This window comes from Vicugna pacos, chromosome 13 (genome assembly GCF_048564905.1).
Source record: "Vicugna pacos chromosome 13, VicPac4, whole genome shotgun sequence".
Lineage (NCBI taxonomy): Eukaryota > Metazoa > Chordata > Mammalia > Artiodactyla > Camelidae > Vicugna > Vicugna pacos.
The window spans coordinates 42,574,788-42,587,307 of NC_132999.1; the positions used below are offsets into that span (position 1 = coordinate 42,574,788).

The 12,520-nt window shown below is 32.3% G+C and overlaps 1 protein-coding gene across 2 annotated transcripts in view; it reads right to left on the minus strand.

Annotated features, from left to right (window-relative positions):
- ZMYM4 (zinc finger MYM-type containing 4) overlaps positions 1-12,520 on the minus strand; it is a 145,356-nt gene that overhangs the window by 83,277 nt on the left and 49,559 nt on the right. For both annotated transcript variants that reach the window (XM_072974810.1, XM_072974811.1), the window contains exon 2: positions 6,462-6,507. In XM_072974810.1, coding sequence (XP_072830911.1) covers positions 6,462-6,507 — 46 coding nt within the window. The remainder of the gene's footprint in view (positions 1-6,461; positions 6,508-12,520) is intronic.

Sequence of the window (12,520 nt, forward strand, 5' to 3'; positions counted from 1 at the left end):
TACCAATATCCTTAATAAACACAGGTGCTTAAAATACCAGTATAAATACTTAAAATATTAGCAAATTGATTTTTAAGAGACAAAAGTATGATTTATCCCAAGAACACAAGATGGATTTAATACTCAAAAAATCAATCTACCACATTAACAGAATAAAGGAAAAAACACGATCATCTCAGCAGATGTAAAGAAAGCATTTGATAAAATATTCATTCATGAAAAAAATCAGCAAACTATAATGAGAAGGTGCTTAATCTGAGAGAGGGCATCTACAAAGTAAACATTAATTGGAAACTAAAAGAAATGTGTTTAATCATTATGAAAGAATTTTTAAAAAGGCATATTACATTTCAAGTCAGTAAGGAAAGGATGGATTTGTATTCACTAATTTGAAAAGGAATAATTGCCTATCCTTATGGAGGAAAACTATCCCTCAATTCATCCACATGCAAACATCCAGATAAAATATTAAAAGACAGAAAAATAGGAGTGCTAAATTTCATAAGAATGTACAAAATCTATAGACTGAAAATTATAAAAGGTTATTTTAAAATTTAATAATTTAGAAATTATTTAGAGATTTAAAGAACTAAACTCAAAAATATACCATGCTCATAGATAAGACTCAATATATTTAAAATGTCAATTCTCCTCCAAATAAATCTACAGATTTAATGCAATTCCAAACTCTCAGTGGCTTATCTGTATAAATTCACACATTGATTCTTAAATGTATATGTAAATGCAAAGGACTTGAATAGACAAAATAATTTTTAAGAACAGAGTTGGATGACTTATACTAACTTGTTTTGTAAGTCTATAATTATTTCAAAGTGAAAAGTTAAACTAAAAATGATTTCAAAATATAAATTTTATTATCTGTACATTATACCTCAACAAATTTAATTTTTTACATTTCATCTACAATAGCATTAGAAATTTTAAATATACAGGGATAGCAAAACATGTACAAGACTTGTACCTGAAAACTACAAAACATTGCTGAGAGAAAGGAAAGAAGAGTTAAGTAAGTGAAAAACACATCATATTCAAGAACTGGAAAACACTATTATTCAGATGTCAATTCTCCCCAAACTCATCTATAGACCCAACATAAACCCAATCAAAACATCAGGAAGCCTTTTTTTAATAAAAATTGACACACTGCTTCTAAGAAATTGCATGAAAATGCAAAAGATCTGGAATAGCAAAAGCAACTTTGAAAACTATGACTTAGAATATCTATTTAATATAAAACTAAAGTAATCAAGACAGCATGGTACTGACTTAAGGATAGACATATAGATCCTTAGAACAGAATGAATCCAGAAATAGACCCAAACAAACAGGCAAATTTATTTTCAACAAAAATACCAAGGTAAAACAATCAGAAAGAACAATCTTCAAGAAATGGTGCTGATATAACTAGATATCCATATGCAAAAATTATTTATTTTGACTCTTACATAACAGTATATACAAAAACTAACAAAATGGTTGATTAACCTAATTATAAAAGCTAAGGCTAAAACTATAAAGTTTCTAGTAAAAAACAAGTGAAAATATTCACCATCTTGGGATAGGTCATTTAGTCAGAACACAACAAATATAGTACACAAAACTATAATAATTATAAAATTGGACTTCATCAAAATTAAAAACTTGTGCTTTCCAAAGGACACCACTGAGATAATGAAAAGGCCAATCACAGAAAACATGTGTGGATGGATGGATGGATGGATGAATGGCTGTGTGGGTGGGTGGATGGACAGATACAGAAAGAGATATAGACACAGATGGATGGAGATTATAGAGATACCCTCATCAATTCTATCTATTGATTTACATAACAGAAAATTTGTATCCAGAATATATAAAGAAGCCTTACAACTTACTAATACAAAAGACAAGCCACTAAATTTTAAAATGGACAAAGATTTCAACAGACACTTTACAAAGAACATTTAAGAACGATCGATATGCACACTGAAAAGATACTCCAAATCATTAGCAGGTAAGTGCAAAAAACCATGGTGAGCTGCCACTAATCCTTCCGACTATCATCACTATAATTCAAAAGACAAACAGACAATTCAAATGAAATGAACAAATTCCTTGAAAAACACAACTTACCAAACCTGACACAAGATGAAACATAAAATATAAATAATCCACTCTACCTGAAAATTTGAATTATTATTTAAAACCTTACACCAAGGAATCTCCAAGCTGAGATGGTTTCACCGGTAAATTCTATAAAACATTTAATGAAGCTGTAACTCCAATCATACACAAAGTCATAAAAATCCTTAATGAAGTATTAGCAAGTTGAATCCAACAAATGTGACAGAAATCAACAATAATCAGTCCTAAATGACAAAATATGAGAACTATTTAACTGGAAACAAACATTAGTCAAAGGTGACAACTATCCTGATTATCACTTATAATGTAATCCTACAAGTTTCAGCAAAAACAATAAATACATAATTTTAGTCATCACTGGGAAAAAGAAAATACTTTTAGTTGACACGGTTTTATGTCTGGATAACTACAGACTTAAATTTTAAGACTACTAGATTTAATAAAGGAATTTACTAAGATAGCTAGACTATTCTTGCGATAAGAACCTAGAAATGGTTCTAGAAATAAAAAAATAGTCCATTTGCAAAGGTGAAAAATAAGGTACTTAAACAAATGATACAAGAAAAGCACAATATATATTACTTGAAAATAACTATAAAATTTAAGTAAACAGCAAACATGTACTCTATTCTGAGTAGAAAAACATAGTAAAATATAATTATTCCAAAAGTAACAAATAAATGTATGCATTTGCAATTAGAGTTCCAACAGAGTATTTTTGGAAGTTGAATAAAATTACATTAAAGTTTAGTGGATGGATAGCCTAAAGAAAAGCTTTAAAATAACAAAAGATACGACAGTGGCTTGACATAACAGATAAATGTCTATACCCCAAAGCCAAAAATACATAATAAAATATTTTTATAATAATATATACTAATATTAAAACCAATGACACTAGTATAAAAATAAATATTAATATTTGGTGTTAAATGTTAATGTGCAAATATATAAATGTTAATAGAATATAACAGAAATTCTAAAAAAAGTTCCCAAATATATAGAACGTAAATACATCTCAGTGGTACCAATTACGTTTAGTGATGAAAACATCAATTATTTAAATTTAAAGATGAATTATTTAACATATGTTAGCACAATCAGCTATTCATCTGAAAAAAAAAAAGCAGACCCCAATCTTATCCTATACTCAAAAAAATAATGTGATACAGAAAGTCAGAAGGCCCTGGATTCCTGATAACCAGAGCCATCTTATCATCTGGGCTTCTTTTATACAATAAAATTTCTATTGCATTTCTGTTATACATAGTTGAACCTAACCTACTAGTTAATATAATTATAAAGATTTTTTTAAAAAATAATATATGTAAAGTTTTTCACAAACTGGTACATGGCAAGTGATCAAAATAATGGGTAATTTTTTAATCCAAATAACTTCACTTGATCAAATCAGCAATGCTCTTATTTTTCCCTTAAAGTTGTCAAGTCTGTTATGTTCAATGAATTTATTCTGTCAGTAAGAAAATTAACCATTGGTAAATGACCAGGTGGTTACCTTAGAGCCATTTAATCAGTAAAAGTCCTTGATTTAAGGAAGCAGCTATCTGAATGCATTAAAAAAAAAAACTCTTTATTCTATTTGAACTTCTTTCAAATTTCACATAAACTAGCAATGGTTAACGGAACATGACTTAGAGTAATCCACAGTGTCACTCACTTTCTCTAGCACCATGTCATCTTAAAAAACCCACAGCAAAATTCTCTGGACAAACGATGAACTAGAAGTTGGACAACCCTACTTTCTCTTTCGATTTGCATAAAATACTTAAAGCCTTTTTTTCTTTTAAATCTCTTTCACTAAAAACATACATATTTGGAAAGTCAATTCAGCTTTTTCATGTTTAAACCAAAATTCCCAAAATCCTCATTGATGGGGTTACACTATCAGTTTATGTGTCCCAACAATTAGAAGACACTATTTTTCTGAAAAGTTTCAGAAGGGCTTTACCACCGTAGGAGGGCTGAATTTGATTATAAAACAAGTATTTCAAGCACCATGTCCTGGTGGTCCTGGGCAATGAATATGCAATAAGTCTGATATTATACAAAATATTTTGAGGCACTTGCCTGAGAAACAGTGCATCTCCTTTTTTCTGGACATTGTTATCAAGCCAAAATGGTAGGCCCCGAATGCCCATCTTCAGAATCAGACACTTTCTCAATACCATCTATGTAGCAGTCTGCCCTTATTTCTCCTGAATAGGTGTCTGTGTTCCCAAGTCCCTTTCATGGAGGAAGGCCACGCTCTCCTTCCAAGTTAGTCACTTCTCTGCCTTCAACAACCCCTAAATGATAAACTACCAGAAAGGGGGAGATAAAGGGTAATCTTTACCACACCATTTGCACTCAACATCTGGTATAAAATCACCTGCTTGTAAACCTCCATCATAAAAATGTCTGCAGGGATGCAGTAAAAAAGCACGAAGCACCAGAAACAGAAACCCCAAATGTCGAGTGTAGGGACCCCATGTACACAAGCTTGGCTATTGCCTTAAGATTTCTGCTACCACTTTAAGCCTATTGTTACTGTAATATCCTTAACAAATAAAGTATCAGATTAAAATCGTTATTAGAAAGTTATTTGATTCATTTCTATTACCAGTATATAGAAGGGCAAAGGCATGTCCATAATCAGGAAATCAAAAATTATTTACTGAAAGTGAGAAGTAGTGGCTGAGGGATACCTTCTAACAGCCATCTTTTACTTTCTGACCCTGTATTCCCTGACCACAGATAACTGGTTCAAAGAATAGTATCAGATCCAAGCTGGCCCAATCGTAATCTTTTCCCTAGGAATCTGAAATCTAAAATGGATACAGACTAAAAACAAAAAAATCACTGGAGCATATCTGCTTTCTGATAGTACTAGAGAGAGCAGGTCCATGATCTCCTTTCCCTGAGTTCCCTGGAAGAAATTTGTTCTTTACCTCCTCTCTGAATTCTGTGAAAAAAGTTTCTAAAGTTTTTCTGGATAAGCTAGCTAGAGTATTTTTTTTCCTTTAAATTTTATTTATTTGGGGGTTTGTTTTTTTTTTAATTGAGGAGATACCAGGGTTTGAACCCAGGACCTCATGCATACTAAGCACACGCTCTACCACTTGAGCTATACCCTATCCCCACCAGAGTCCATTTTTGTTGCTTGCATAAAACAAAGAGGATATTTAACACCTAAATCCACTGAAGATCAAGAGAACTAATTACCCCTCAATATATAGTCCAAAAACACGGTTACCACTTTAAAAATATTAACAAACTAATTCCAAAGAGAAAGAGGTACTCACAGATACTTCTGGGGAAAGTAAACAAAACAAAAGAAATGCACATTCCCCTTGGCTCAGAATTCTAGATGATGAAATTTATCCTTCATAAACAAGTGCACAAATATCCTTTGATGATTCATCAATTCTAGTCTTAGATTCACTAAAGTTATTGTGGTCATCATTTCATGATGTTTGTAAGCCAAAACATTATGCTGTATACCTTAAACTTACACAGTGCTGTATGTCAATTATATCTCAATAAAACTGGAAGGAAAAATGCTATTCTTAGAATTTATCCTACAAAAAAACTTCAAGTAGACAAAGATGTGTATAGAAATGCATATGTTTGTAATAGTGAAAAAATAAAAATAACATACACACGTATAAAAGAGGAAGCTGGTTAAATTATAGTACAGCCATACAATAAAATACTGAGTAACCATTAGAAAAGATGCAATAGGTCTGAATCCAATAGATGTCTAGGCAGTTGTATGAAAAAAGCAATAACAGTACTCAAAGGATACATAAATCCCCATCTACCACATATAGATCTATATTCACATTCATAGAAAAAAGTCTGGAAAGATATATATTAAACTTTTAAAACTGATTATCTTTAGAGAATGGTAAAGATTTTATTTTCTGTTTTATTCACTTTTGTATTGTGAAATTGAATGTATTACTTTTATAATCTAGAACACAAAGTTTTTTGTAAAGAGAATTATGTAACAATGGAAAGAATATAAAGAGAAAATTAAGAGACCCAGTATAAACAAAGTAGAAATCTTTACTGAGTGGTAATTTCAATATGATTCACACATATACAAAGCATGACTATATTTCAACATTAATATTTACTTTAAAGAAAAGAGTAAGACTCTTACAATTCAGACTGATAAATCTAAACTAAATCAAATTGGACCATCACATTAATTAGTACAAGACATTAATTAGTATAAATAAGTATAAAACAGTATAAGCCTAGATAAAGCATTTATCTAAAGACATGATTTTTTTTTCTAAAATGGTACTTACAGTTCTCTACAATTTCATCAAAAACTGCACCAGTTTTCTGCTCAAACTGAAAAAGCAAAAAAGTAAAGAGAAAAGTAATATTATTATTATATTCTTCATTCATACTTTTTGGTGATCCTCCCCACTTCCCTAAGAGCTGTAATCTTTGACCCAAAGTATATGAATTCACAACAACATAAACAAAAATGCCAAATAGAGTAAAATAATATTTAGAATGAATAAAAGGGTTCTCAAGCCAAAGACCTCAAACCAAAAATGAAGAGATAAATGCATGCCCTCACTATAAAAAAGCTACTAATTTTTAAAAAATCTTTTTCAGTGACAAAATACAGAGAATCATGTATATCTGCAATAATAACAGAAACACACCCAACACTTACTGAGAACTTAGTAACATCACTTATTAAGAACCATATAAAACTTCTAATCAAAACTAAACAGAAAATTAGCATCAACAGGTTTTGCTCTTAGGCTAAAGCCAAAAATCTGCTGCTCTTTAAATGAACGTTAGCCATATTATAGGGACAGTCCCTTTTTGAGTACATTAGGGCAAAAGATAGAAGCAGAGCCAAGTCTCAGGTAACTTCAGAGTTTTAAAACAGATAGCAACTCCACCCAGGAGGTAATAAACACAGTAGCATATTTCAACCTAGTCTTTAAAGGCAAGTGTGAGCATTCCAACCTCCTGCTTTCCTGCCTACTACTCATCAATGAGGCAAGAATGTGAGGAAGGCTGCTTCTTTTTTTTCTTTTAACTTTTTTTTATTGAGTTATAGTCATTTTACAATGTTGTGTCAAATTCCAGTGTAGAGCACAATTTTTCAGTTATTCATGAACATACATATATTCATTGTTACATTTTTTTCACTGTGAACTACCAAAGATCTTGTATATATTTCCCTGTGCTATACAGTATAATCTTGTTTATCTATTCTACATATGCCTGTCAGTATCTACAAATTTTGAAATCCCAATCTGTCCCTTCCCACCCACCACCCCCTTGGCAACCACAAGTTTGTAATATATGTCTATGAGTCTGTTTCTGTTTTGTATTTATGTTTTTTTTAATTTCACATATGAGCGATTTCATATGGTATTCTTTCTCTTCCTAGCTTACTTCACTTAGAATGACATTCTCCAGGAACATCCATGTTGCTGCAAATGGCGTTTATGTTGTCGGGTTTTATGGCTGAATAGTACTCCATTGTATAAATATACCACATCTTCTTTATACAGTCATCTGTTGATGGACATTTAGGCTGCTTCCATGTCTTGGCTATTGTAAATAGTGTTGCTATGAACATTGGGGTGCAGGTGTTCTTTTGAAGTAGGGTTCCTTCTGGATATATGCCCAGGAGTGGGATTCCTGGGTCATACGGTAAATCTATTCCTAGTCTTTTGACAAATCTCCATATATTTTCCACAGTGGCTGCACCAAACTGCATTCCCACCAGCAGAGAGGAGGGTTCCCTTTTCTCCACAGCCTCTCCAGCATCTGTCATTTATGGACTTCTGAATGATGGTCGTTCTATTCCAGCTGGTGAGAGGTGATACTTCATCATAGTTTTGATTTGCATTTCTCTGATAATTAGTGATATTGAGCATTTTTTCATGTGCCTATTGATCATTTGTATTTCTCCCTTGGAGAATTGCTTGTTTATGTCTTCTGCCCATTTTTGGATTGGGTTGTTTGCTTTTTTTTTATTATGTCGTATGAGCTGCTTATATATTCTGGAGATCAAGCCTTTGTCAGTTTCATTGTTTGCAAAAATTTTCTCCCATTCTGTAGGTTGTCGTTTTGTTTTACATATGGTTTCCTTTGCTGTGCAGAAGCTTGTAAGTTTCACTAGGTCTCATTTGCTTATTCTTGCTTTTATTTCTATTGCTTGGTTAGACTGCCCTAGGATAATATTTTTGAGATGTATGTCAGATAATGTTTTGCCTATATTTTCTTCTAGGTTTATTGTATCTTGTCTTATGTTTAAGTCTTTGATCCATTTAGAGTTTATTTTTGGGTATGGTGTAAGGGAGTGTTCTAGCTTCATTGATTTACATGCTGCTGTCCAGTTTTCCCAACACCATTTGCTGAAGAGACTCTCTTTATTCCATTGTATATTCTTGCCTCGTTTGTCAAAGATTAGTTGACCAAAAGTTTGTGTGTTCATTTCTGGGCTCTCTATTCTGTTCCATTGGTCTATATGTCTAGTTTTCTACCAACACCATGCTGTTTTGATTACTGTAGCTCTATAGTATTGTCTGAAGTCTGGGAGAGTTATTCCTCCAGCCTCTTTCTTTTTCTTCAGTAGTGGTTTGGCAATTCTAGGTCTTTTGTGGTTCCATATAAATTTTATTATGATTTGTTCTAGTTCTGTGAAATATGTCCTGGATAATTTGATAGGGATTGCATTAAATCTGTAGAATGCCTTGGGCAGCATGACCATTTTAACAATATTGATTCTTCCGATCCAAGAGCATCAGGTATCTTTCCATTTTTTTAAGTCTTCTTTAATTTCCTTCATCAATGGTTTATAGTTTTCTGTGCATAATTCTTTCACCTTCTTGGTTAGATTTATTCCTAGGTATTTTATTATTCTGGGTGCTATTTTAAAGGGGATTGTTTCTTTACCTTCTTTTTCTGTTGTTTCTTCGTTATTGTAAAGAAATGCAACTGATTTTTGAACGTTAATCTTGTAACCTGCTACCTTGCTGAATTCTTTGATGAGTTCTAGTAGTTTTTGTGTGGACCTTTTAGGATTTTCTATATATATTATCATGTCATTGGCATATAGTGACACTTTTACCTCTTCTTTTCCAATTTGGATCCCTTTTATTTCTTTCTCTTCCCTGATTGCTATGGCTAGGATCTCCAAGACTATGCTGAACAGAGGTGGTGATAGTGGGCAGCCTTGTCTTGTCCCAGATTGTAGTGGGAAGCTTTTGAGTTTTTCACCGTTGAGTACTATGCTGGCTGTAGGTTTGTCATATATAGCTTTTATTATGTTGAGATATGTCCCCTCTATACCCACTTTGGTGAGTTTTTATCATAAATAGGTGTTGAATCTTAACAAATGCTTTTTCTGCATCTTTTGAGATGATCACATGGTTTTTGTCCTTTCTCTTGCTGATGTGATGTATTACATTGATTGATTTGCATATGTTGAACCACTCTTGTGTTCCTGGGATGAACCCCACTTGATCACGATGTATAATCTTTTTTATGTGCTTTTGGATTCTATTTGCTAATATTTTGGTAAGGATTTTTGCATCTATGTTCATCAGTGATATTGGCCTGTAATTCTCTTTTTTGGTAGTAGTGTCTTTGCCTGGTTTTATTATCAGGGTGATGGTGGCTTCACAGCATGAGTCTGGGAGTATTCCCTCCTTTTCAATCTTCTGGAAGAGTTTGAGAAGGACTGGTATGAGTTCTTCATATGTTTGGTAGAATTCCCTGGTGAAGCCATCTGGTCCTGGACTTTTATTTGTAGGGAGGTTTTTTTATTACTAAATTTGATTTCATTTCTAGTGATCAGTTTGTTCAAGTGGTCAGTTTCTTCTTGGTTCAGTCTTGGACTGTATGTTTCCAGAAACTTGTCCATCTCTTCTATGTTATCCATTTTGGTTCCACATAGTTTTTCATAATATTCTCATATGATAGTCTGTATGTGTATGTTATTTGTCGTAATTTCTCAGTTTTCCTTTCTTATTTTGCTTATTTGTGCTTTCTCTTTTTTCTTCTTTGTGAATTCGGCCAAAGGTTTGTCCATTTTACTTACTTTTGATTTGACTGATTTTTTCCTATTGTTTTTTTAATCTCTATTTTATTTATTTCCTCCTTGATTTTTATTATTGGAAGGCTACTTCTTGATAAAACTTACCTACGAAAACACAAGGGCACGTCTCCCCATTCAAGGGAAAAACTTCAGGGAAAAGGAACTACCTAGCTACCTACATAACTACAGAGGAAACACAAGAGCTAGCTATAGTAATCAACAGTATCTGATACTCATTAATGTGAACAGACAACCCAGGATCTCAGGTTTCTGAAAGAAATTAACTATGCGAAAGAGAAGGTTCAAGGTGAATTAACAGAATCACCACTTCAGAAGGAAACAATTTATAGAAAAGAAACTTCTAAAAAATATTTTAAGTGGTATCTGAGATATCTGAGAGACTACAGATGCAAAAAACTAAACACAGATGGCCATGAAAAGGAGACATGAGAAAATATTTGGAAACAAGAAAATGACTGCAAAAATAAAAATTTTATTGAGCAAGCTAATGACAAAGTTCTCAGTTTCCAAAAACCAAAAACAAAAAGTCAAAGAATTGGAAGCTATTTTATATGAAGACATAGAAGGTTAAACCATTAGGTCTAATAGCAATCTCAAAGGCATTCTCAAGGGAAAAAACAATACAGAGGTGAAATAATTGAAGAAAATTTCCCTGAACTAAATATATGAACATAATCTGAGATTGAATGGGTCCACCAAATACCAAACAGAACGTTAAAAAACAAAATCTTGATATAATTTCAGAATTCAAAAAGTAAACAAAGGAGAAATTTAAAAATTGCAGAGCAGGTGATTTATTAAACACATTTAACATAACTGAATTCTACTATATAAACACAGAAAAAGAAAGTAAAGCAAAGTAAAGAAATAATAAAGGACACTCTATCTTTCATTTTACTCAATGAGCTATGCTCCAGAACAAAAGGGAAGTGGGAGATATGACTCTGCAAGCCAAAGAATGAAAAGCACTTGTCTGTATTGAAAAGGATCCAAGTGTTTGAAGATAATGCCCTTTTTGTACAATATTGCCTTTTCTTTTTCAGGTAATGAAAATGTTCTAAAATTAATGTGACTGCACAACTGTGAAAATACTAAAAACTATTGAATTCTGTATTTTAAATGGGTGAAATACATGGCATACAAATTACATCTCTATTAAGCTGCTTTAAAAATACATTGGGAAAAATAATTCTATCAAGTTTAGGTATTAAAAGCTGAAAAGCACTACTGAAATAAGATTAACTAGGGAGATGTTATGTGGGCATATTCCAGTATTTTTTAAAGAGTAACTTTAAAAATGGATATTCAAATATGCTAAATAAATGGTATGTTTAATACAATGAAGGCCCTCAGGTGCCATTTCTTATGTTATAAGGTTACCTCATTTTAATGCAAACCTCTTATATACTTGAACTTCTTGATAAAGCACAGCATCAATTAAGGGAGAGTCTATGTTTGACTCTTTTGATTTTGTTGTTGTTGTCTTTATTTGTTTTAATTCAGATCTGCTGGTGACTACTCACTTAACATTGCACAAGCAGGTAACACTAACATTTCTCTCAATTATGGACTCCATCAGGACTCAAGAACACCTGCTTAGCCTATAATTTCACCAATGAGGTGACAATGAATGTACAAGCAGACTTAGCTCTGTGATAATATGGTGGTTTCACTAAATGTGTTTAGTTGCTTCTTGTCCAACCTATGTATTTAGAAATAAGAAACTAGATAGAAACAGTAATTTAGCTTTGAAATAATGTACTACTATTCATCCCTCAAGTTTCTGGAAAGATTTAATTGAACTTAAAAGACAAGCTGATTTTCTTTTTAAGAATCAGTAATAACTGTTCTGTAGGGGCAACGATTTTCTCAATACTATAAAATAAAAAAAAAATACATGAATACAGGTACACATTTAAGACAAAAAATACCAGTTCATTTCCAGTTATCAAAAGAGTCTTATTGATGAATAAAAAAGATGTACACACACACACACACACACACACACACACACACACACACAATGGAATATTACTCAGCCATAAAAATGCCATTTGCAGCAACATGGATGGAACTGGAGATCATCATTCTATGTGAAGTAAGCCAGAAAGAGAAAGAAAAATACCATATGATATTGCTTACATATGGAATCTTTAAAAAAGACACAAATGAACTTATTTACAAAACAGAAACAGACTCACAGACAGAAAACAAGCTTATGATTACCAGGGGGTAAATGGGGTGCAAAGGGATAAATTGGGAGCTCAA